The 24,320-nt window shown below is 35.6% G+C and overlaps 2 protein-coding genes and 1 pseudogene across 2 annotated transcripts; 2 read left to right on the plus strand and 1 right to left on the minus strand.

Annotated features, from left to right (window-relative positions):
• On the plus strand, positions 1-3,481 carry LOC115979696 (annotated as a pseudogene).
• A 2,500-nt stretch (positions 3,482-5,981) lies between these two features.
• LOC115979697 lies at positions 5,982-8,184 on the minus strand. Its single transcript, XM_031101761.1, has 3 exons — positions 7,873-8,184; positions 6,078-7,650; positions 5,982-5,995 (listed from the first exon to the last, which is right to left on the minus strand). The coding sequence occupies exons 1-3, from the start codon at positions 8,182-8,184 to the stop codon at positions 5,982-5,984; spliced, it is 1,899 nt and encodes a 632-aa protein (XP_030957621.1).
• A 3,101-nt stretch (positions 8,185-11,285) lies between these two features.
• Positions 11,286-24,153, plus strand: LOC115982816 (acyltransferase-like protein At1g54570, chloroplastic). Its single transcript, XM_031105536.1, has 13 exons — positions 11,286-12,065; positions 12,316-12,367; positions 13,124-13,179; positions 14,098-14,256; positions 14,383-14,487; positions 15,301-15,407; positions 16,309-16,430; positions 16,533-16,641; positions 19,600-19,733; positions 21,700-22,069; positions 22,900-23,013; positions 23,613-23,698; positions 23,837-24,153. The coding sequence occupies exons 1-13, from the start codon at positions 11,648-11,650 to the stop codon at positions 24,135-24,137; spliced, it is 2,133 nt and encodes a 710-aa protein (XP_030961396.1). The 5' UTR covers positions 11,286-11,647; the 3' UTR covers positions 24,138-24,153.
• Positions 24,154-24,320: the final 167 nt, after the last annotated feature.

The raw sequence follows: 24,320 nt of genomic DNA on the forward strand, positions 1-24,320 counted from the left end.
ATGAATGAAGCAGAAGCAAAGGCCAACAAGCTTAAAGTGTCATTGGAGAATCTATGTGGTATACTAACAAGGTTTTTACATTTCATATTTTGTTTTTATTATAAATAAATGTGAACAAGTTGACATCTGCTGGGTGTAGAGTGAAAATATGGATTGTAGATTGGTTTGCCCAGCTAACCAATCTACTGGGAGGTCAGTTGAAGAAAATTGATGTTGTTGGGCGCTACCTCATTCAGATTTGGAAGGCCGTTGGGATGGATACTGATGGAGGGAAGGTGGAGTTTCTGCGGTCGTCGAACGAGATAAACCGAATCAAGCTCATGAGCACTAGCCTCTTGTGATGGATATAGCACAAAGGAATACGGTTTCAAGGATATAAACGTGAATTATGGTATGATGATTATTATTATTACTTTAATATGCTGGTGATGTAGTTGTTATTTTTACTTCTATTATATTTTGCTGCAGGTGTGGTCACATTATGGGTCGAAGTGATGAGGACGAGTTCACTGCAGCACAAATTTTCTACCCATGCATGCAATGTGCTTATGTGTGGTCTTTATTTGTTTTGCTTACTGGTAATTTACAAACATGTTACCCAATTTACAACAAGGTCAGGAGAAGATGTCGAAAAGTGATCCACTATCTTCAACTTTTATGGAAGGGGTATCAAATTGCCATATAGGGGGCTACATAGTGTTTTCTTTATTAGTTGCGCATAGCATAATGATACTGGATTATAAACTAGGTTAACCTTAGATTTAGTCTGCCTCCATGTTGTAGGCGAAAGTAAATTTGAAGATAAAGAGAGCATACTGTCCTCCAGATATTGTGGAAGGGAATCCATGCTTGGAGTATGTGAAGTACCTCATTTTACCTTGGTTTAAAAAGTTTGTAGTAGAGCGCAGTGCAAAGAATGGTGGTGACAAGTAAGTCATAAGGATTTTATTATGAAAGCTTTACTTATTTTATTTAGTTAATGGTACGACATCTGCCTTTTCACATGCATGTCAACCCTTGCATCTTGTTCAAAGTCCGTGCTCCTTAAGAATAGACCTATAGTTGCTTGCGCCATTTTTCCAAAATCATTTTCCATTGGGAATAGTAACTCAGATTGTTTTCTTGCAATGTAAATTTTCTCTACAATCCAAGAGGTTCGAAAGCTTTGAAGAATTGGTTGCTTACTATGAAAGTGGAAAGCTACATCGAGCTGATATTAAACCAGCCTTGGCAAAGGCTTTCAATAAAATACTAGAGGTATGTTGTTTCCTTTTATCCATTTAGCTCTAATTAATGCCTCTTAGGTAGATTGATTCCCCATCACTTTGGGGAGTCATGCCACTACTTTACACATTTTGGATAAATGATGTTGGACTTCTGCAACCCATTACCATGTTGATATGATTAAATTGGTAGGACCTTAATTTGATTGGCCCACATCCTTTAGGGTATGTTTGGAACTGCCCCATCCAAACATAGGGTAAATTTTTGGACACTATGAGGCTATTGCAAAGTATGCTCAAGGGACCCTATAAATCATCAAATTCCTAAATTCTGTGCTCTACCATCTTTGTTCTGTCTATTTGTAGCGTGTAAGAGAACACTTCAAGCATGACAATAATGCAAAAGATCTTTTGAAAAGGGTTAAGGTATGGTCGATTGGCTTTTAAAATTAATTTCTTTTAATAATGCGTTTTGAAAATGTTAAGAGTGAGAATTAGCAGTTGCACATATAAATCGTGCCTTGAATCAAGCCTTGCTCTAGTGGTCTGAATTAGCAGTTGCACTAGTGGTCAAGCCTTGTTGCAATGACAAGTGCCTTTCACCAAAAGTAGTTGTGGGTTCAACCTTAACCACTGAAAAACCCCACAAATATAACTAAGTTTTGTGCACTTAGTACTACGACGTTGCAGCCAGTTGTATTCCTTCATTGAGAAACATACTCGTTTTAGGCAAATATTACATTCAATGTTTTGAAAAAAAAAACTATTATGACATACATATTCAAAATTTCAATTGCATTGGGTTTTTATTAGAATTATTGCTTTATTTGTAGGCACAGATATCACTGTTATATCAAACCTCTTGAAGCATTGGAAGGTGAAGAGTCCAGGAAAAGAAGGCAGACCGCTTCTTCATCATGCAGGGCTTGTTCAAGCTTTATCAGATCATGTTCTGCTTTTTCCTACGATAGATATTTCCCATCGTCTGATTGAGCTCTAACATATTATTATGGAAGAAAAATGTCCTCAATGATTGGAATTATTTATAATAAAAACAAAATATGAAATGTAAAAACCTTGTTAGTATACCACATAGATTCTCCAATGACACTTTAAGCTTGTTGGCCTTTGCTTCTGCTTCATTCATTCTGACTTGTAGCTTTTCCAGCAACATCTTCTTCTCTTGTACCTCCTCTATGGATTTTCTAGAAAATACTCCAAGGAATATGTGTGTGTGTCCACACAATAATCAATGGAATTATGACTACTGCTGAACGAACTGAGATTTCTTGATGAAGCTTGTCAACATTCGATGCAGAAGATGCATTTGCTTCAGCACCGTATGCATGAGCGCCAGAAGATGCATCGACCAGGGAAAAATTGATAAAGACATAAATAATGTAAGTTGGATTTACATTTGATATCCATCTAAAGTGTGAACCTCCTTCAAATTCAGGATCGTACGCTGAAAAGCAAGTGCTTTTCCCATTTCATAATCTCAAACAAGAACTTGCTTCTCAATATCACCCTGGAAGGTTGATTCCTAGACTTGAAGTTGTTACTTGTCATTTTTATGTCTACGCAATAAGCATGCAAAATATATCAGAAACTTTTGTAGTACCAAACATGATTGTTACACATAAGTTGTCATGTGTTTTTTCCATAGTTTTGTTTGTATATATTTTTTGTTTAATGGTAAAACTAATTAGCTTGCATGAATATACAGATATATGCTGTCTCCATAACCATAAGGACATTGGTAAGCTAGGAGTATTTTGCATTTAAAACTGATATTGTTTAGTTCATTTTCACTAGCTGGGCTGGCTAAAGGTTTAATTCTTGCTTTTTGGTTTCAACTTTCTTATAATTCGTTAACGCAACCTTTTTGCAGCTTGGTTTTGTGCTTCTAGCTTTGATATGGGAAGATAAGTTCCCACCTTTCATGCTTCTGATAATCGCAATACTGAATGATGGTATTATTTCAAAGAGGCTCTTGCAAATATTTATTTCTTTTTTCTATTACTTAGCTAGTATTCTTGGCCTCGTTTTCTTTGTAAAGAAACTAAATAGTTTGCAAAAACTATATAATTAATTAAATTGATAAATATATGAATGATAGATTTTTGTTTTTGCATTATATGGGAAATGTGATAAAATTCTGTTTGTGATTTGTATTAGGCACCATCATGACGATTTCAAAGGACTCTCTCAAGCCATCTCCAATGCCTGACAGTTGGAAGTTGAATGGGGGGATTTGAGACCAACATTGTCATTGCCACCTTATCTTGGTTTGGTTACCGTCTTAAAAGGGTGGATAACTTTCTTTTCCGTGCCATTTCTTAGTGTGATTGCAAATTTTGTATAGTGAGAACAATGTATTGAGATGTGGATATTTAAGCCTTGATTGGCAGGAATTTTATGTTTTGTATAGAGAGAACTATGTAGTTGACACATTTTTTGGATCAAAACCTTGTGTCTCATATTATTTGGAGTTAAGATCATTTCACTATATTGTCAAAAGCACTCATTTGGTGTTATGGAGTGGAATAGTTTATTCAATGCAATGCATCTACAGGTTACAATGCACATAAAAATTTTAAAATTTCATAATCGAATATAGAGTATATGTGAATTTAAAATGATCAGTCATATGCAAAGTATCTAAATATAACCTAGCAATAATGCTAGCTGGAAGGCATAACAATATAGGAGCCGGTGATTCCAATTAATTGAAGACTGAGTGCGGCAAAAGCTACTTCCATGAGGAGGACCATTTATGAAACATGTATTTATTATATAATTTAGAGTTAATAGTATTGGCATTGGGGTTTGGGTAACACAGGAGCTCAATCAATTAAAGTTAAAAAGAAAAAGAAAAATAAAAAAATCCCAGTGTACACATCTACTCCACATAAAAGGAGGCCAAGTGGTTAAAAACAAAATTACAAAACATAAACAGAACTTTTTCCCTTCAAAAGTTCTAAAAAGCTAATTTCTAGAGAAGAACAACAATTGTCACCTTTAACAAAATTAAATAAAAAAAATAAAAAATTTTCAATCCTCATAGAACTCGAGTCTATAAGACTCGAGTTCCTCTCTTTAACAAAATTAAATAAATAAAATAAAAAAATTTTCAATCCTCATGGAACTCGAGTCTATAAGACTCGAGTTCCTTTCTTTAACAAAATTAAATAAATAAAATAAAAAATTTCCAGGGGAACTCGAGTCTATAAAACTCGAGAATCAAATACTGAAACTCGAGTTTCATAGACTCGAGTTCTAGATTTCATTTATTTCTTTGTTTCGCTCTGTTTACTCCGAGAGGTCCAATAAGCTGCTCTGTTTTTTCCAGTGGAACTCGAGTTTCATAGCCTCGAGTTCCCCTGGAAAATTTTTTTCCTTCGTTTTGCTCTGTTTACTCAGAGAGGTCCAATAGGGTTGCTCTGTTTTGCTCTGTTTTTTCCAGTGGAACTCGAGTTTCATAGACTCGAGTTCCACTGGAAAATTTTTTTTATTGGTTTTGCTCTGTTTACTCAGAGAGGTCCAGGAGGGTTGCTCTGTTTTCCTCTGTTTTTTCCAGTGGAACTCGAGTTTCATAGACTCGAGTTCTTTGGAAATTTTTTTATTTTTTTTTGTTTTGCTCTGTTTTCCTCTGCTCATTCCAGGAATCATTGACTGGGGATTTTTTTTTTCTTTTTTCCTGGTTATGCAGACAAACCAGAAACTGAAACGTGTGCATGCACCTGGTGAGAAGCAAAGATAGATAAACTACGAATATAATCCATAAACACTCATTTAGAGGCAAAGAAGCTAAGAATGTAAATACACGTAGATTACATCAAACGAAACTACTGAAACTTCTACGCTCTCTGTATGAACATGGTTTTACAATGCAAAATGCAGTTACATCGCAAGAAAAGGCATTCTCAATATCAACATTCTAAACATGCCCAACCACGCATAATTTGCAGTTCTAACCATACTACTGAAATCACAATCTTCGTAGGCATACATTGAATAGAGATTTACAAGCACATTCAACAAAAACCAAAAAGTTCACATAGAGCCAATACAATGTAGTCACTTTTCCTAACATCGGTTGTCCACACAACAAAAACATCGTCCTTGGAAGCATGCCTGAAAAACGTAGAGTAATCACATTAGGAGAAAAGATAGTAAACATTAGGTCAACATGGAATGAACAACAAATATTTAACCGATGCATAAGTATTTGCCATCTACCTACCTAGTGTGGAACATGACCGCTTGTGGAAGCGCCACGGGACTGCGGACATTTTCTGCGGTTATGCCCAGAAGCATGACACAGTCCACATGTCTGCTTGGGCTGACTCTCTATCAAATCTGCATCCTCCCTCCGCCATCCCGGTTCTCGATCCTTATTCCTCACTCCATCCATCTCATTCCTTATTCTCAACTTCACTGGTCGACCTTTGGCCCGCAACAATGCTGGATTAGGCAACCACTTTGGCCCTATGGGATCCCTCCACAAGGCCGGAGACTTAGGAACCACAAATGCATGCTCATAAGTGTTAATGGCATTGTTCAAACCATAACACGGGTGAATATATGTGGTCGAATCAATATTTAAATAGTCACATACTCTGATTGCATGTGAACACGGGATCCCTATGTTTTGCCATTTCCCACAACTGCATGTTCTTTCCTGTAACCAAACTTCATAACTGTGGTTTCCCCCTCCTACACTACACGTGTTGAGTTGGGTAACTATTTGAAATATCAGCTCTTCATTGCTAAATGGCTTGAGATAATGTTTCTCAGATTTACTCTTATTCTCATCCCACTTGGAGAAGGCATATTTACTCCATTTCTTACCCTCTGAGAACTCAAAAAGGTAGTCTTTGCGACGGTCGTGGAAATAACTGACAAGTTTGTTCCAAGTGAACTCAACCAACGCGGCAATAGGAAGGCCCCGTGCACCTTTCAATACACCATTGAAGCACTCTGATATATTGGTTGTCATTGCCCCAAAACGTCTCCCACCATCATGTGACTGGGTCCACATATCCACAGACTCACCCATTAGGTATGTGTATGGAAGATAATCTTGATTCTTTTCCTTGCCATCCTTCCCCGTCAACTTCTTCTTATTTCTAATGGCCTCAATATCCGCCTGCTTAATGGTCTCCATTATGGAGGTAAATTTCACTGCCTGACTAGCATATCCGGCTTTCAACGCCGCTGACTTCAGAGTCGAGTTCTGAAAATGTGTGCTAAAGTTGCTAGCAACATGTCGAAGGCAATATCTATGAAATACCAGTGCTCTTCCATCATCCCTTCTAGGACAGTTTGCAATGGCGTTTTTGATACCGAGATGTCGGTCAGAAATTATGCAAATGCCTTCGTTAGGTATCACGCGGCCAATCGCATCTCTGAGGCATAGTAAAAACCACCTCCAACTAGACCCTGACTCAGAATCCACAATAGCAAAGGCAAGAGGGAATACCTTGTTGTTAGCGTCGGTTGCCATTGCAACCAACAACTTTCCCTGATATTTACCATACAGATGGGTCCCATCAATACTGATAACCGGCTTGCAATATTTGAATCCATCAATGCTTGGACCGAAAGACCAAAACACATAATTCAAAAATACTGTGTCATCTTCACCGGTGGATGTGGTACGATAGAACACCTGCGTAGTCGGATCCTGATCAATATATGCCATTAGCAACTTCTGTAACCTTTGATAAGACTCTTCCCAATTCCCAAACATCTTCCCAATCGCCTTTTGTTTCGCATCCCACACCTTGTAGTAAGAAGGCTTTTGTCCCTCATATTTCAACTCTATCATAGATCTGAGATGCTTAATTGAGGTAGTGTGATCCTCACATAACTTCTTAAGGATGTCATCTGCAATAAATTTACAACTCATCATTCTACCATCATTTCGCACCCCAGTCCGTATACACGTGTGAGGACCCTTGTACACGGTGATCATCCATAGATTGTGGAACTTGGGCTTCATGACTACGTAGACATACCACGTGCATGACTCATCAACGCATTTCGCACAAAGTTTTGTCGTGGTTGACCTACTGATCATAAAATGTTTGTTTTCCTTGAGGGCACACTTTGTTAATACGCGTTGCACCTCCATTTTATTGGCAAAAGTCAAGCCTTTGCACAAATTCATCCCCTCTCTCCAACTAGACACAAATGGTGTCTCAATAGGTGGTGAGTACACAGGGATTGTGTCTGTAATGTTTTGGACAGTAAGAACATTGTATGCATCAGGTTGACTACCGTCCAATGTCTCATCGTCATCAATGTCCCTCTCAAAGTCCCTAAAGTCCCCTTGTTCAATCATGTCTTCAATCTCATCTCTATCGCCAAAATCTTCACCGTTAATGGCAATATTTTCATCAACATAGTCATCATCCTCATCCTCATCATCATAATCATCATCATTCTCATCCTCATTCTCATCATCATCATCATCGGCATGAACATCTTCATCGGCATGAACATCAGCATGCTCTACATGTGTAAAATACTAGTATTGAGCATCTGGAACTGTAACTTGTAAACTTGTTTGTGTTTGTTGGATTTCCTCAATACCAACTTCTGCACGTGGCTCCAACTGTATGTACAACTCAATGTTAGTTACTTTAGGTATTCTCTCCAACTTGTCAAACATGATCTTCACATGTTTGTTTGCTTCTATCGCCATGTACTTGTAATTAATCCGGTGCTTCAGGATTTCATTTGGCATGCGATAAGTAATGTGTATGTTGTGCACAGCAGGGTTCTCACACAACTCTTCCATAACCATCATCTTCAATTCGTCAAGGGTCTTCAACCTACGATCAATTTGGGTATAATAGGTCTTTATACCCGGCCCTTCAAATGGCAATCCCTTGTTCGCATTGGCATTCTTCAACGGACCACCGTGGTATATGATTATATCAATTTCAGGCATTGTGAACCTGTTACAGTCAAGTTACTATGTTAGTTAACAAACATTTTCAAGTTCCCTAATCTAAAACAAACTTTTTAGTAGGTCTTTAACTTTCTAATAAAAAGATGCGGCCGAGAAACTTTTATAAGTTGCTTTTCATCATACATACAAACTGAACATTTTTTCGTGCCATTTCTTAGTGTAGTACGACTATATTTAACAATTGAACATATACAAATCCATCTATCCTTCCTATATACAAGAGGCTAATTACAGCAACATGGTATGAGAGGTAAACACATGTAAAGCAAAAGATAATTGCAAACGCAATTTTTTTTAACACATACAAAATTGCAAAAGATAATGGGGGACTAAATAATTGCAAAAGCCCCTTCAAAAATGAATAAGAGAACCTCTGCTCCATAATATTTTGTTCACACATACACATCTATATTAACCAGTACTAATCTATACTAACCTATACACATCTATACACATCTAACCTATATTAACCTATACTAACCTATACACATCTAAACTCAATCTGCTACACCACTATAAAAAGTTTTAGGGACTTTAAAGGTTTCACTGGAAAAAAAAAATGTAAAAGTCCACATGATTTACCTATAACAAAATCAATGGTTCTTAAGTTTGCATCTTTTATAGAGGCAGACAATTCCTAAATAAAGGAACTGTCATGTTCTAGTGCTACGTTTACCATTTACTAAACTGAAAAGGGGCAACTCAAGCAGTTAAAATTACATTAATGTCTCTAGCACCATGTCAGAAAGCAAAATGAAGGAAATATTAGGCAGCCCTTAAAGTACTTCTTAGTAACTACACAAATAATCCTCTCCAAGTTATTTTTTTACTATATTCTGAGATGATCACAATTTCCAGGCATGGCAAACAACACAGTCAACTCCAAAGCAAGACTTACATCCTAGCATCCACACCTAAATCCCCTGAGATATCTGCATACTCATGTCCTGCTAGTCTTTTGTACGCATTATTTCAAGAAGAAGTTTTGTAACTTCAACAATTACTATAACCATGTGCCCATTTTATGTCTTTTAACAATAAATTCAAACAATCCACTAGCTCCTTCAAGATAAAGTGGTGACTCCACAATCAAGCAACACTCCACATATCAGATAACAAGGGAAACGTACATTGCTATGAATCTTTCATAAAATTTTCTAACCTACAAGAATTTGGTGAATCTAATTCATGAAAGATTCATTCTCTTTAAAATTGGCAGATTTGATCAAGAATAATTAATGCAGGGAAACACCTCAAAAAGAATAAAGTCAATGAGAACAGAATTTTTTTTATTTCACCAAAATGGCTAATGCAAAAACATATTTTTATCAAGATGGTTAAGATTAATCACATGAATTAGTAATAAATCAAAGAAAATATAACAAATAATATATAGCTCAAATGACATGCAAGCCAATAAAAACACGGAATTGAAATCAACAACAGTGGGATACTACAAGAAGAACATCTTATATTAGGAAAAAACATGGAGTCATTGGAAAACCCATAAAGTCATTGGGAAGTTCTCTTAGTGACAAAACCCATACACAACTAATACCCAACTACAATAACAATCAAATCAAAAAACCCATACCTGAAATATGAAATTCTTGAGAGGGAAGAGTAGTGAGAGAGGCAATGTGGTGTGTGAGAGTGAGAGTTAGTGAGGCTGAGTGTATGGGTGAGAGTTGAGGATGCTCTATTTTTGGGTGAGAGTTTGAAGATACTGAGTGTGGACTAAATAATATAGTCCAAGGAACACGTTCTGAAAACTACTGCTATTTGTTTTTGAGTGTGGACGGAACGGATTAGTAAAATAGTTCCACCAGAACTCGAGTCTTATAGACTCGAGTTCTGTTCAAAGTTTATTTAGAACACCGTTTGGATAAGTAAATCTCGAGTCTTATAGACTCGGTTTGTGCCAGGCAAAACTCGAGTCTATAAGACTCGAGATCTGTTGAAATTATTTATTCCTCTAATTAAATCTCGAGTCTTATAGACTCGGTTTTGTGCCAGGCAAAACTCGAGTCTTAAAGACTCGAGATCCGCGAGGCAATTTTTGCCACCTCAACAGTGCAGAACAAATGGAAAGCGATTGTATAAGAGTCGGTTTTTAAGTTGAATCTCGAGTTTCAAAAACTCGAGATGTTAGTTTTCTTAATTGTTTGAAAACGTGCCTAACTTACTATTTTGAATGGCTGAAGGAATCTGATATGCACAATACCTCAATTTCACTGTAAAACTTAATTAACAAGCTACTAATTGTTATCATGTAAGTTTATTATTAATATTACTTTTTCTATTATTATTTAATTTCCATTAACAATTCTCCCCTTAAATTTTATTGTAAAATTATTGAGTAAATGTTGTGGATTTAGTTTTTTTATTTTTTACTTAATAAGTAAATATATTACTTTTAGCCTTTGAGTGGAACTTTTTATTTTTTATTTTTATAACTTCTGAGTGGAACTTTTGGTAAAGCGAAAAGGCAAAAAAACTGTACTTGCAGTGTCCTACTGTAAACAATTTTTTGGGAAGCTCACGGGGCAATTTACTTGCAATTACATGGTATAATTGTGAAGATGAGTATGAATTTGGCCGTGCACTAAATTTTTTCTTCCAATTCAAGGACGCTGGATGAAAGTTGAGGCCTTTCTGTGATGTTTACGGCATGTGAAGCTGGGCTTCCCAAGCCTTTTTGGAAGTGTTCTCAGCTTTTCCAACTGGCAGAAACAGCCAAACAAAGGGCATTCACGCAATATACCACAGATGGTGGCTTAATCTTTTTACGGCCCAGACCCCATTATAAAGTCTCTCTCAGTTCAAATAACTGCATAAGCCAAGAACAATGTAGGCCAATACAAAAGAGAGAAAAAAAGAAAAAAAAAAAAAAAAATCTATGGACAACCAGACCCACACGTCTGTGGCTCTCTCTCTCTCCCCAGAACCGTGTGGACTCACATGAGGTAATTCAGAATGAAGCCAGAACTAAATCAGTGCTGTCCTTTTCATATTTTACTGTCGTTTTATGATTACCTTTTTACTTATTACATAACTCTGTTCTTGCCCATGAATGTTATTCACGTTTAATGTTCCACTTCCACATTTACCTTGTTTTCCACATTTATTTCTCATGTTGGGTAGGAAGTAAAGAACTGAAGCAATACATGAGCTGGAGCTTATTTAGTACATTTTGATTTCTGGGTTTGTTTTAAAAATTAAGATAGCTTCATATAAAAAACCATTTTTTTTTTCAGTTTGTTATAGTCTGTGCTAAACATAATTGGTGTGAGTGATTCAGTTAGAGCGGTTTATGGAACTTTCTAACTGAAAAAATTGTAGTTTATTTAAGCTTTACTCAAGAGTGTGTTCTTGGAAAAGAGTTGGTAAGTTTTTCACGTTGTGAGTCTTGAAAAAGAGTCTGCCATTGCATTTAGAGGCCATGGCATCAGTTATAGGTTTCCGGGTATTGCCCTTTTTTGTGTCAAATTCTGAGAATAAGTATGGGAGTAGAGTGCAAGTGAGGAGTTTAGGTGATGCTGATGCTAAATTGTTATCCTCAGACTCAGTTGTGGTGAATGGAACTTCAATAGGTGGGGTGAGAGGGAAAGGTGGGACTTCAATTGACCAAGGAAATGGGCATTTAAGGTCTAAAGTTGAGGAGAAGAGGAGAGTAAAGGATGAAGCTTTGGAAACTTTGAAGCCTTTGTGGAATGATGGATATGGGACTGAGACTGTCAGAGATTTCTTTGATATGGCCAAAGACATTGTTAAGCATGATGGCGGGCCCCCACGGTGGTTTTGCCCCGTTTCTTGCGGACGCCCTTTGAAGGATTCTCCAATTCTTCTCTTTTTGCCAGGTAATGGATGCCTGTCCATGGTTGATCAGCTCAAAGATGATTTTTGAATTTGCTTTGTGCTTTGTGTTTACAAGATATGTGTAGATGCTAGATTTCAGTGGATATGTTTCTTGGTTTTCTTTAAGTGATTTTGTTCCTTGATGTTTAATGTGCTTTTTGGTGGGTTAAAACTTTAGGTATATTGTTGTCAGTTTTTATTTTTATTTAAAATTGCTGGATGTTGAAACTTTGTTGGTATGAATGTATGCAGGGATGGATGGTACTGGTTTGGGACTTGTTCTGCACCATAAAGCTCTTGGGAAGTAAGTCATATTACCCTTGTGTGTATGATGAATGTGATTGCTTCTATTTTTTAATTGGATTATCACCTCTTAAGTTAAACATCTCAATGGTAATCACTTTAAAATTAAATTCATTATTTTTTATCAAAAAAGAAAAAAGAAGAAGAAAAGAAGCATCTCAAAGGTGAGAATAGAAGTTAATTTAAACTTTTTTGTTCAGGAACATAAAATAGATGCCCATAGCATGTCAAACCTAGGAAATTTATAGGTTTTTTTTATGAGATGACCCTTTTCTATTTGGGAAAAAACTAAATTGATTTTCTTGCTTATCAGTTCTTTTCTGGCAATGAATTCACTTCTAGAAGGCTTGGCTTTTAAGTCAGCCTAAGAATAACAAGAACTGATTCACTCTCTGAAAGATTTGAACCAACAACACTGGGTATTGGAGACCCACACTACTAAACTGAACTAAGAGTGCTTTATTATCAGTAAATAGTTTGTAACCATGTGGTCTCCTTCCAATTCCAGGACAAAACTAAAGTGAAGTTTTTCTCAGTTTGTGATTCTCATGGAAATAAGTGTTTTCTCTATTGGTTTCCTTTTTTGGTTGCTTTTGCGTTCTACATCTGCAGGTGTGCATTGTTTTCAGTGACTTTTGTGGAAACTTGCTTCTTCTCCTTGCTAGGATAATATTATGTTATTGGACTTCATGCTTTTGCTTTCTTTTATTTTTATTTTTTTAGTTGTTAGCAACAATTTTTAATTCCTTCAATGCAGGGCTTTTGAGGTTTGGTGCCTTCATATCCCTGTTCACGATCGTACACCATTTGAAGGTCTTAATCTTTAAATACTAATCTGTGTGTATAAAAATTTTGTTAAGGTTTTCATGAAGTTCAATTGCATTGTTGATTCATTGAAATGATAGATTATGTCTGTACTTCTTGTAGCTATTTGACTATCATATGTAATTGTAACTAATTTGAAATGCAACTATGATTTATTACATTGTAAATTCTGTTTTGAACAGAAACCTAAGCCACCATTATTCATTTATTGCTTGCACCCTTCATTCCAAACTGTCCATTTTATATGTTTATATACTTTTTCCCCTGTTATTCCTTACATGAATAATAGGGACTCTACCAATTACTTATAATTGAATCGATTATGCTGACAATATATTAAGAAATTTGTTGGTACATTTTGAGCAAAATTTGTAAGGTCATATGAGTTAGCAATAGTTAAACAGATTTTGACTATTGATGTAAAGCCTAGTCCCAAAACATCAGAGTAGGCTATAGATCCTCAAGAAGATGGATTGGGGTCAGGCTTATGCTTGAATTAGTGAAGTTAAAAGTCCTTAAGGGCTGTACATGCCCTCTTCAATTTAAAAGTGTAAAGGGTGTTTGTGGGTAATGGGGTATGATATTAGCTTGTCGGTTGTTTAGGTACTTCTTTGCTTGCCTATGGGCTCCCTAGTGCGAAACCAAAATAGGTTGGCATCTTCCAAGTGAATTTAAATTAATGAAATTTATTATATTTATGTTACTTTAGTTATAAAATTCATTTCATTAATTGTTGAGATCAATTTTTAACAGAATCTTAGAAATTTCCTTTGCAGTGATCAAATATTTTTATGTCCTTAGCAAATTTGTTATGTGCATGCTTCTCCCACATGTAGGTGGGTTTGTATTATCCCTTAATACACAAGATATGATAATTTATAGTTTGGTGAATTTTGTTGTATGAAGGGCTGGTAAAACTTGTAGAAGAAACTGTCAGGTTTGAACATGCTTTATCTCCACATAAGCCAATTTATTTGGTTGGGGATTCCTTTGGAGGATGCCTAGCACTTGCTGTTGCTTCTCGTAATCCTGCGATTGACCTAGTTCTGATATTATCAAATCCAGGTTAGTTTCCTAGTTTCCTGATATGCAGTTCATTTTTTTCTTATAAATATAATCTTGGTATGTTTCTGTTTGATGATCAATGGTTGATCATCTGAGAAATCCTGATCTTTGGGTATTTCGTTTCAGCGACATCATTTGGCAGGTCTCAGCTGCAACCATTGTTTCCTGTCTTGGAGGCTATGCCTGATGGACTCCATAGCGCAGTTCCCTATCTTCTTAGCTCTATCATGGGTACCTAATCTGTCCCCTTCAAGTCTACTTGTGGAATTCTTCAACGTGTGAAAAAATTGGATACATTATTGCTAATTTAACGAATTCACTGTGCCTTTAGTCTTAGGAATACCTCATGCCAAGTAATTAGCTACTATGGTGTATGAAATATGGATTCAGTTGCTGTGATATTTGGTGCTGCTGCTCTTAGGTGCTTGACTTGATATCAATTCTTTTTTAATATTATTGCTAGCATGTTCATAAAAATTTGATTATCTTAGTTTATTTCTGTATTCTTACCCTGAGTGAAACCTTGAATCTTGTCTGTTGGCCAACTTAAAAATGATTTATTTGAATGAAGTGCTTTTAGATGTATATTTAATAACAATAAGTTTTGTACTGCTACTATCTATACTCACAGTTGAACAAACCCTGGGAACAACTTGAGTCTATTTGGTTGAACTGCTTTTTAATCCTTACTGACCTAATTTATTTAATAGGTAGTAAATGCTTGTTTTACTAGTGAACTGGCAGCCATTAATGTATATGATAATGTAATGTTTATGTTTTACATATAATTTGTCTCTGCAGACTTTGTTTCTCCAACTGTTGCTCTTGTGCAAGCTTCTACACTTTGCTTATCATAGTTTGACCTAGGTTGTCTTCTACTGTAAACGTCATATTTTTGTTAATAAATTTTATTTTTTGAATTTTGCGTTAATAGATTTGCATTATTATTTTCCCTTTAAATTTAGATGTGTTTTTGTCCTGTGTCACTTTTTGCAGTCACAAATTCCTCTATTTCTGATATATAATTTTCTATTTTGACATCAGGTGATCCAGTGAAGATGGCTGCAGTCAATATTGAAAGCAGTTTTCCTCCTGGGCAAAGATTTGAAAGGCTGTCTCGCAACCTCACTGGGTTGTTACCATATCTTTCTGTATGGAATGCTAGCAAATTGGGTTTCCCCTTTTTTATTTTGTGTTTTCAAAGATTAATTTCTCCCCTTCTGCTTCAATTTCCATTATTTTCAACTAGTTTTGCTTTTTTGCTTTTTGCCTTTTGTTTTGTATTTTTGGCATGGTTTAGTTGTACTCTCTTTAGTTTCCATTTACGAAAGTTTCTGTAATTATTAGCTGCCTGGCCACAAAAATCTTTTATCTACTTTCCAGTTTAGAAAGTCCAAACTTTCTAAGAGAATATCGTTTAATATTTTGTATCTCACATAAAAATAAATAAGATTCAAAATTTCTTTTGTAAACTTTTCAGAATTCAAATTTAAATAAAATAAAGAACAGGGTTATATTGGGGAGTCAGTAATTAATGACGGAGAATTATTTTGGGACAGCAAAAATGGAATACTTGACATACACAATGAGAAGGAGTAGTCTCATAAAAATATAATAAATAAAAAAGAAAGAAGGAAAAAAAAGAGAAAAAAACCCTCTTTTTGCTGCACATTCAGCAAATCTCCTTTACTGGGGAACCAAGCCTATTGAGTCCTAGAGTTGAAGAGTTTGATGAGATACATTTATTCAATGTGTCTCACTTGTATTACCAGAACATTTCAAGTTTTGATCACCTATATTATGGGTTCAAGGTTGCTGGTAAAAACACTAGCTTGTGCGTACAGAAGGATTGCTGGTCGGGGTGGGTTTTATTTTGTCTAGTCTAAGTTAATACCTTAGTTCATTTGCCTTACAATGTGTATTTTTTTTTTTTTTTTTAAATTTTTGTTTATAGTTTAAATTACTTATTGAAGCAGCCCAATTAATATTTGTGGTGTCAGGACTATAGTAAGATTTCAATATGAATTTTGCATCACTCCATTTTGTTGTCAGGGTTTTGATGATATTATACCAAGGGACACTCTTCTTTGGAAGCTGAAGCTGCTTAAATCAGCTGCTGCTTATGCCAATTCCCGTCTCCATGCTGTTAAAGCCGAAGTTCTTGTCTTGGCTAGGTTTTTCTTCTCTCTAGATTTTACTTGCTGAGATACTGAATTTACTTTTAAAGTGGTAAATCTTAATTGATTGTAAAGATTGATGAAGTATTTGCATTTCAGTGGCAAGGATAACATGCTTCCTAGTAGAGATGAAGCTGAACGACTTAAGAACTCATTACAAGATTGTGTTGTTCGTCACTTCAAGGACAATGGGCATACCCTTTTATTGGTAAGTGAGAATATGTCAATCTATCATATAATCTCATGGTTAGCTCTCATCATCACTTTCACGTTAGTAAAGCTGCTGATGACACCTAGATTTTCATGAACATTGACTTCCTTAGATTGTTACTCTCAGTCATATTGGCCAAATAGTTACTTTCGTTGCATTGGTTTAAAATCACCTAATCCAACCAGGTTGAATCCCAAGTCTACTAACATCCTTTCCATCTGTTCTGGCTTCTGTTTGTCCAATGGAACATTGGTTGACTACTTTTTTCATTTGATATGTATGGTGCCAACACTGAATTGCTTCAAAATTTCTTTTTCTATTTTTGGATAATTCAATAGTTTCAATGGAGGAGAGGGGATGGACGTCTCTTTTGGAAACACTAGGAGGTGCCAATTGAGCTACAAGGCTCTTGGCACTTCAAAATTTCTTGTAAATGGTTCCATCTACTTGGAGCCCCGGACCATGTTTAGATGATGTATTTTAGAATTTCTTAAAATTTATGATTACATATCACCTTTGAGTTATCTCAAAATATTTAACTTTTTAAAGTGTCAATGGGCTTCTATTCCATGATAATCGTATTCTAATTGAAAATCTTGCACACTAAGGAACCAATTCAGAGCAAAAACTAGAAATTTTAAAGATTGAGCGGACACTTAACATTGAGGATCAGGCAAACCAAAAGACATGCCATGTATAAACTGTTGCCATTCGGTTTAAAGAGAAGATGGTAGTGATACTGGTTTCTCCTATGCTTAGGATGAATGAAATGGTCATGTACTTTATGTTGGAGAACCAAAGTCCAAAACCTTAATCTATCAGGAAGTTAGCCAATTTTTTATTTATTTTTAAATTAAATTTATTTTTTTTAATAAGTAAAAATTGACTGAAAGAAAAAAAAGAAAAAAGAGGTGTCTCCAAGTACACGGGTTGTGTACTAAAGGTGCATCATAAATTTGTAAAAAATGCAACAATCAAGAAAATCCAGCAAAGTAGAGAAAGAATGGCCACTTAAAGTAGCTATCCAATCATATAGAGTGCATAAAAAATCATCTTGATATCCACTGTAGATTGTTCAAGACCTCCAAATGTCTGGTTATTCTATTCCTTCAAAATAATCCACTTGATGCACAGAGGGATTGCCTTCCAAATTTCACAATATGGTGCCTAGAAAACTGCCCCTTCCAACAGGCCTTTAGATCAACTACCGTTTTAGGCATAAGCCACATAACCGACTGCATATCAAGCACACACTAAAGCTTCATGCCCTCTTTTAATTGTGTATGAACTGTAAATTAACTACTTGTTTGCTTCATTGTGATAAAACAACTTTATGATTCAATTGGTCTTGGCCTTTTATGCTTAATCTCGGGCTAGTCATACTTGTTGGCTGTGTTCTGTGCCTTTAGGAATGTTCATACAAATTGTTAAGAGATATTAAGGCCCAACTCAATCTTGGTCAACAGGGTCAAGTTTGTTATAGAACTCTAGTCCATGTTCATTGTATTTTATCCTACTTGAAGTGCAAGCAAAGTAGTCTTGAGCCTACTAGTGGTGCAAGTATTGTAACCTTGGGTTAGTTTAGGATTTAACCTAATATAAACATCTTTCAATGGATTCACTGTAAAATACATAGAACATAATAGTAAATATGTAGTCATCAAGAGCTTTCTGGCGTAGATGTAGGCCTTTAATTCTCAACCATGTTAATTCTCAATGTTTTCTCTCTCTAACTTCATTAGTTTCTCATTCATATTTTCTTATACACTTTATCATTTTGTCAAAGCTATGTCTTGCCTTCTCTAGCATGGTTTAGAGTTACGTATTATCTTTTCTTATATGATCTTTAATTGTCAAATCCAGAATTCTTCTCTTAACACTGCTACAAGCCACTCTGCAGGGCTCATCCAAATCTATTTCCTTATTATTAAGTGTCCTTAACCTTCTTAGCCGAGTATCACAGACCACCAATCGTCTCCTTATTCACTTCTTTCTAATCATGCATCTTTATCATCTTCAGATTGCGTTACTTGGACTATGCCTATGATTAGTAACCTTTATTGGCTTTCTTTTTGTTCATGCATCCTCAACCATGTTGGCCAAGTATCATAAAACACGTTGATTGGTAGCCTCCTTTACAGACTTTCTTTTTGGTAATGCGTCTTTATCATTTTCAAGCTACTTGGTCTAAGCCCCTGTTTGGAAGCCTTTATTGACTTTATTTCTGGTCACACATCTCTATCATCTTCATGCATAGCTTTTCGGATCACACCTCTCATCAGTAGCTTCCATAGGTATGATCTGCACTGTGCTTATCATTCAATACTCAATCATTGTGCACATCTGGCCCTTGTTCTAGCTTGTTATATGCGCTTCATTGAATTCAATTCCGCTTGATCCGCTCCACATCTAATTCATTCCCGATTTCCTTCAAGATTTAACTTTCTTTCCAAACTCAAGCTGTCTTCAAGCGTTTTCAGGGGGAGTTAGAAATATTAAGATACAATCTAATCTTGGTTAAAGGCTCATGTCTGCTATATAACTCTATTTTAGGTTCATTGCATTTAATTATCTTGGAGTGCAAGTAAAGTAATCCTAAGTCTAATTGTAGTGCAATTATTGTAACTTCTTGGGTTACTTCAAGATTTATCCGAATATAATTATCCTTCAATGGGTTTATTGTAAAATATACAGAGCTTAATAGTAAAGATATAACCATTAAGGAATTTTTGTTGTTGATGTAGGCTACTAAGGCCTAACCACATTAATTCCCTACATTCTCTCTTTTTTGCGTTCGTTCTCTTCTTTATTTTTGTTTTCATATTTTCCTATGCACTTTATGAAAAGCTATGTTTTACCTTTTCTAACTTGGTATCAAAGTTATGTTTCTCACTCTATTATGCTATTTTACTGTGGGAAAACAAATTGACTGCACTGTTTTCTGACATGGTGCAGGAAGATGGAATTGGTTTGATGACGGTTATTAAGGGTACTTGCAAATTTCGTCGTTCAAGGAGGCATTCTTTTGCCTCTGATTTTCTTCCTCCTAGTATGACAGAACTCAACTATGTCTGTGATCAAATAATCGGGTAAGTCACTGGAGCACGCGGGCATGCTGACACAGACAAACACACCGCGCACACGTGCGCACACACACACATCTCATCCCCCCAGCTCTCCTTATTATGATGCTTTTTTGGGCATGCAAATTAATCGAGATCCTGTTCAAGGGTTGCTATACAAGTACATTACACCATTATATTTGTAGAACTTTAATATCATGCTGAGGTGTAGCTAGGTGGACAATGAGGTCGCTGTCTCAAGATTTGTCTATATCATTTTAACCTAGTGATACTTTCTTGTTTCATTTAGTGTTACCTTTTTTCTTCAATATTTCAATTGAAGTTTTATTTAGTTTTATTTTGTACTTATGTCTTCAAAGTGTAAAAATTTGATATCCTGGTATCATTGGCCTCTTGGCTAGGTGCGATGGGTTGAGTATTGACAGACATAGCCACGTTATAGCTTGAGGGGGCCATTGCTCCCCCAAGATTTTCTAAATGCTTTAAATTTTCCTTTACATTTGAGGATAATGTTTAATTATGTATACAAGTGGCTCCCCCAAAAATGTACTTACTTTTCTTATCTTATCTTATATATATATATATATATATATATATATAGATACACACAATTCTGTCCCTAATTAGCCCTCCCACCCAATAGCGAAACGCCTAGCTTCACTGCTGACACTAGAGACTTACAGTTGGAGGCTGAAAGGTTGGACGTCCTCTGAGCATTAATCTCACTGGTTGGGTGGCATCAGCAGGTGGAATCTTTTAGATTTGGGCTCTTTTATTTTAGGGTTTAGGGTTGAGGGAGAGAGAGAGAGATACATTCGTGCAGAAAGCATGATATGTTCCCATAAGCTTATTTATTAAGTTTTGATAATTCTTACCAAACGAAACAAATTTTGATTACTCTTTTCTCTCTCTCTTTTCAAAGAACCCATTCCATGTAAGGATTATTTTTTCCTTTTTATTTTTATTTTCACTTATGATGTCCTAAGTTGTTTCTATGTAGAGCTCTTTTAAAACTTTATAGATTTATCCTTGTCTTCTAAGTGTTTTCTAAAACAAATTATTGCATAATCAACTAGTTCATGTTGGTCTAACTGCAAGTATAAACTTCTGATATATCACCAATGTATGTAACTGTACATCTTTTAGTTTTAGAGATACCAAAAAATGCTTGTTGAGGAGCATAACAAAATTTGTGAATATGTATAGGTGTTAGAGGTTAGGACAATACTGTAAACTCACATCTCATGTTCTTGGTTAGTTATAGTGAATGATAAAGCATGTCTGCTATAAGCCTATAACTATTGCAGTCATGGGGCCCTCACCGACCCCCTCATGTAACCCCAAAACTTTTGTGTCAATCTTTTTGATCATGCATCAGAAATACCCACAATCTTAAGTCCAACATATGATCGAAAACAATTTTTTCTCCCATTCTCTTACTCATCCCTCCTCTTTCTGCTTTATGTGGAATGTAACTCCTATAGTCCTATTCCACTAATTTTCACTTTAATTCTAATGTTGCAGAGCAAAAATGGCATGTCTGAGATTTGACAAACATTTATTGTGTTTATCCCATTGTTCATCACAATCATGTTCATCTTTGTTTTGACAAAAAGAGTTTAGTTTTCTATAAAGTACACAAATGATTAAATTCCATTTATGCTGATTCGTTTTATTATTTTTTGGATGTGATGACATGATCTCACACATTGAGAGTAGTTGATCTTAACAGACCAAAGAAATCCCCAGTGTAATTTGCCAGTGAATCCATAATTTCTGAACCAACTTGTTGATAAACAAGTATGGATTTTAAGAACCTTGGTCTAAAGTCCTGATTGGGCAGCCTGCAGCCTGCTTCTCATATTCCTATTCTTAAGGCTTTGGTTGCTCTCCAGCCTGTTTAAGTTGTATCCTTCTGATATCTATCACCATGTGAAAATGAAGCTTGATATTAGAATTGCATTGATGGTAGGTTGCTTCGCTTGGCTTCTGGTTCAATACTGTTCTCAACTTTGGAAGATGGAAAGATAGTGAAGGGTCTTTCCGGGGTTCCAAATGAAGGTCCTGTGATATTAGTTGGTTATCACATGTTGATGGGAGTTGAACTCTCTTCACTTGCTGAAGGATTCTTAAGGGAAAAGAACATTATGGTTCGTGGATTAGCACATCCCATGTTGTTTTCGAGGACAGCCGAGAGTTCATCTTCTGATTTTTCTTTAAGTGATTGGATGAGAGTGTTTGGCGCAGTGCCTGTTACCCCAAGCAATATTTTCAAATTGCTTTCAACAAAATCACATGTACTTCTTTATCCTGGTGGTTCACGTGAGGCTCTGCATTACAAGGTCTGTCAAAGTTCCTTGTGTTTAGTTTCAACTACTTTACAACTATAGAACCATAAATTTTGTGACTGTCAATTTTTTTGCTCCTAAATCTGCTCAATTATTATTTACTTCCAAATTTTGTATTTTGTCTTGCCTGTACAGGTGAAATTATACAAAGTAGTCTCCAACAGCTCATACACTTATAATATTGGTTGTGTCTATGTCAGTTTATTTACTTCTGAATCTTATTTGCAAGGCAGATTGCTGGGACATTCAATCCATTTGTTAGTTATAATTTATATGCACTCTGTTAATGCCATGGTTCTATGTTTTAGCTTTCAGTTGGATTCTAGGTAGATTTAAATGTGGAACTAATTTGATAAATCTTGAGGGTAGTTTGTGAAATAGAAGTTTTAGTTATAATTTAATAATCTATGTGTTGCATCAGTGCATCACTACATTAAAATAATTATACAGCCAAAACAATGATTAAGATTATTACAGGAAATGCAATTTTGTGGAGACACTTGCATATGCTATTTGTTATAATGGTGAAGGTAATTCAAAAGGATCATATATAAAAATTGCAATTCATAATTAATGTGCGGTCTCTGGAAGTGGTGATGAGAACTAGGCTTAAACCTTGCACTAGACTGAACACTTCAAAGGATGAACTTTTTTTAATATCTGATACACTGATATATCCTTCAAACCTTTGTTTGTGTGAGAATTATGTTATTGGGAGAGGATTAAGAGGTTGTTAGAGGCCCTTGTTGCACTAAATCTTATTTATTTATTATTATCTGTCAAAACGTTGTTTTCCAGCAGTTATGGTGCTTTTATATTTCCAGGGAGAAGAATACAAATTATTTTGGCCTGATCAGCAGGAATTTGTGAGGATGGCAGCACGGTTTGGGGCCACCATTGTACCATTTGGAGTTGTGGGTGAAGACGATGTAGCGGAAGTAAGCTTGTGCTTTTGTTTTAACTTTTATCTATCAAGTCCTATGATTTTAGTATAAGATTCTTTTTCTGATGGTGAAATATTAATATGTTTGCATCTTTTGTTTATATCATCCTTTTTTCTCTCTTTCTTCCATTTTTTTAAATATATTTTTACTTTAGAGAAATGGCTGTTTTTTAATGCTAATTTCAAGGTTTATATGAGTTCTAGTGAAGGTGGGGGGAGTTCGAATTCCAGAGATGCAGAGTGAGCTCATTTTTGGTTAACTAATGGGATTAAGATGATGCTCACAACAGAAAAGTTAATAATGCTTGTAGTGAAAGGCATGATCAGTGAGGTGTATAATCATGGACAGTATTCAAATATAAATCAATATAACCTGTCATTTTAGGTTAATGTAAATACACCCTAGTACTATAATTATGAGGGGAAAAAAGTAATAAAACATAATTAATTCTCACATTCATAAGTTTGTTTTGTTTTGCAAAAGCTAATTTTGAAAAATATTCTTTTTTTCCCCCCCTCTTTTATTGAGCTTGATTTTGCAATTAACATTCTACTTGATTTGGGTTTGTGCTTTTATGTTTTTGACCATGGCAGTTGGTCCTTGATTACAACGACCTAATGAAAATCCCGGTGGTTAATGATCTTGTGAAAGATGCCAATGAAAAAGCAATAAGAGTGAGGTACTTTCTCTCCGAGCAATATATGATTGTTTTCAAGTGCTCTCCTGTAAAAATTTCAAAAACTTGAGATTCTAGCCACTTTTATATTATAGGAAATTGGATTCAAGTTCTAATGGCATAATATGCTTGTATTTTCAGGGATGAGGCAAGTGGGGAGGTTGCCAGCCAAAAGATCTTTATTCCGTTGCTTATGCCCAAAATACCTGGTCGCTTCTACTATCTGTTTGGGAAGCCAATAAAAACAAAGGGAAGGGAAGACATCCTGAAGGACAAACAAGTTGCAAACCAATTGTACTTGCAGGTAAAATCTGAGGTTGAACGCCAAATGTCATTCTTGATTAAGAAGCGGCAGGAGGATCCTTATAGGAGTATTGTTGATAGAACATTGTATAAGGCAATCTATGCTCCTTCACATGAAGTTCCAGCATTTGAGCCCTAAATAATGGTTTTGAGAGGTACATTGTTCTCGTCTTAAATTCATTCAATCATCTCCTTGTTCATAGAAAAAGATAAAAGTCGCAGTCAGTCTGATGTATAACATTATAATACCATCCTGCAGATAAAAAATAGAATGAAAATTTGGTTGACCGTACTATGGCTGTTTGGGAGCACACCTCCATGC

Source organism: Quercus lobata, chromosome 3, assembly GCF_001633185.2.
Source record: "Quercus lobata isolate SW786 chromosome 3, ValleyOak3.0 Primary Assembly, whole genome shotgun sequence".
Classification (NCBI taxonomy): domain Eukaryota; kingdom Viridiplantae; phylum Streptophyta; class Magnoliopsida; order Fagales; family Fagaceae; genus Quercus; species Quercus lobata.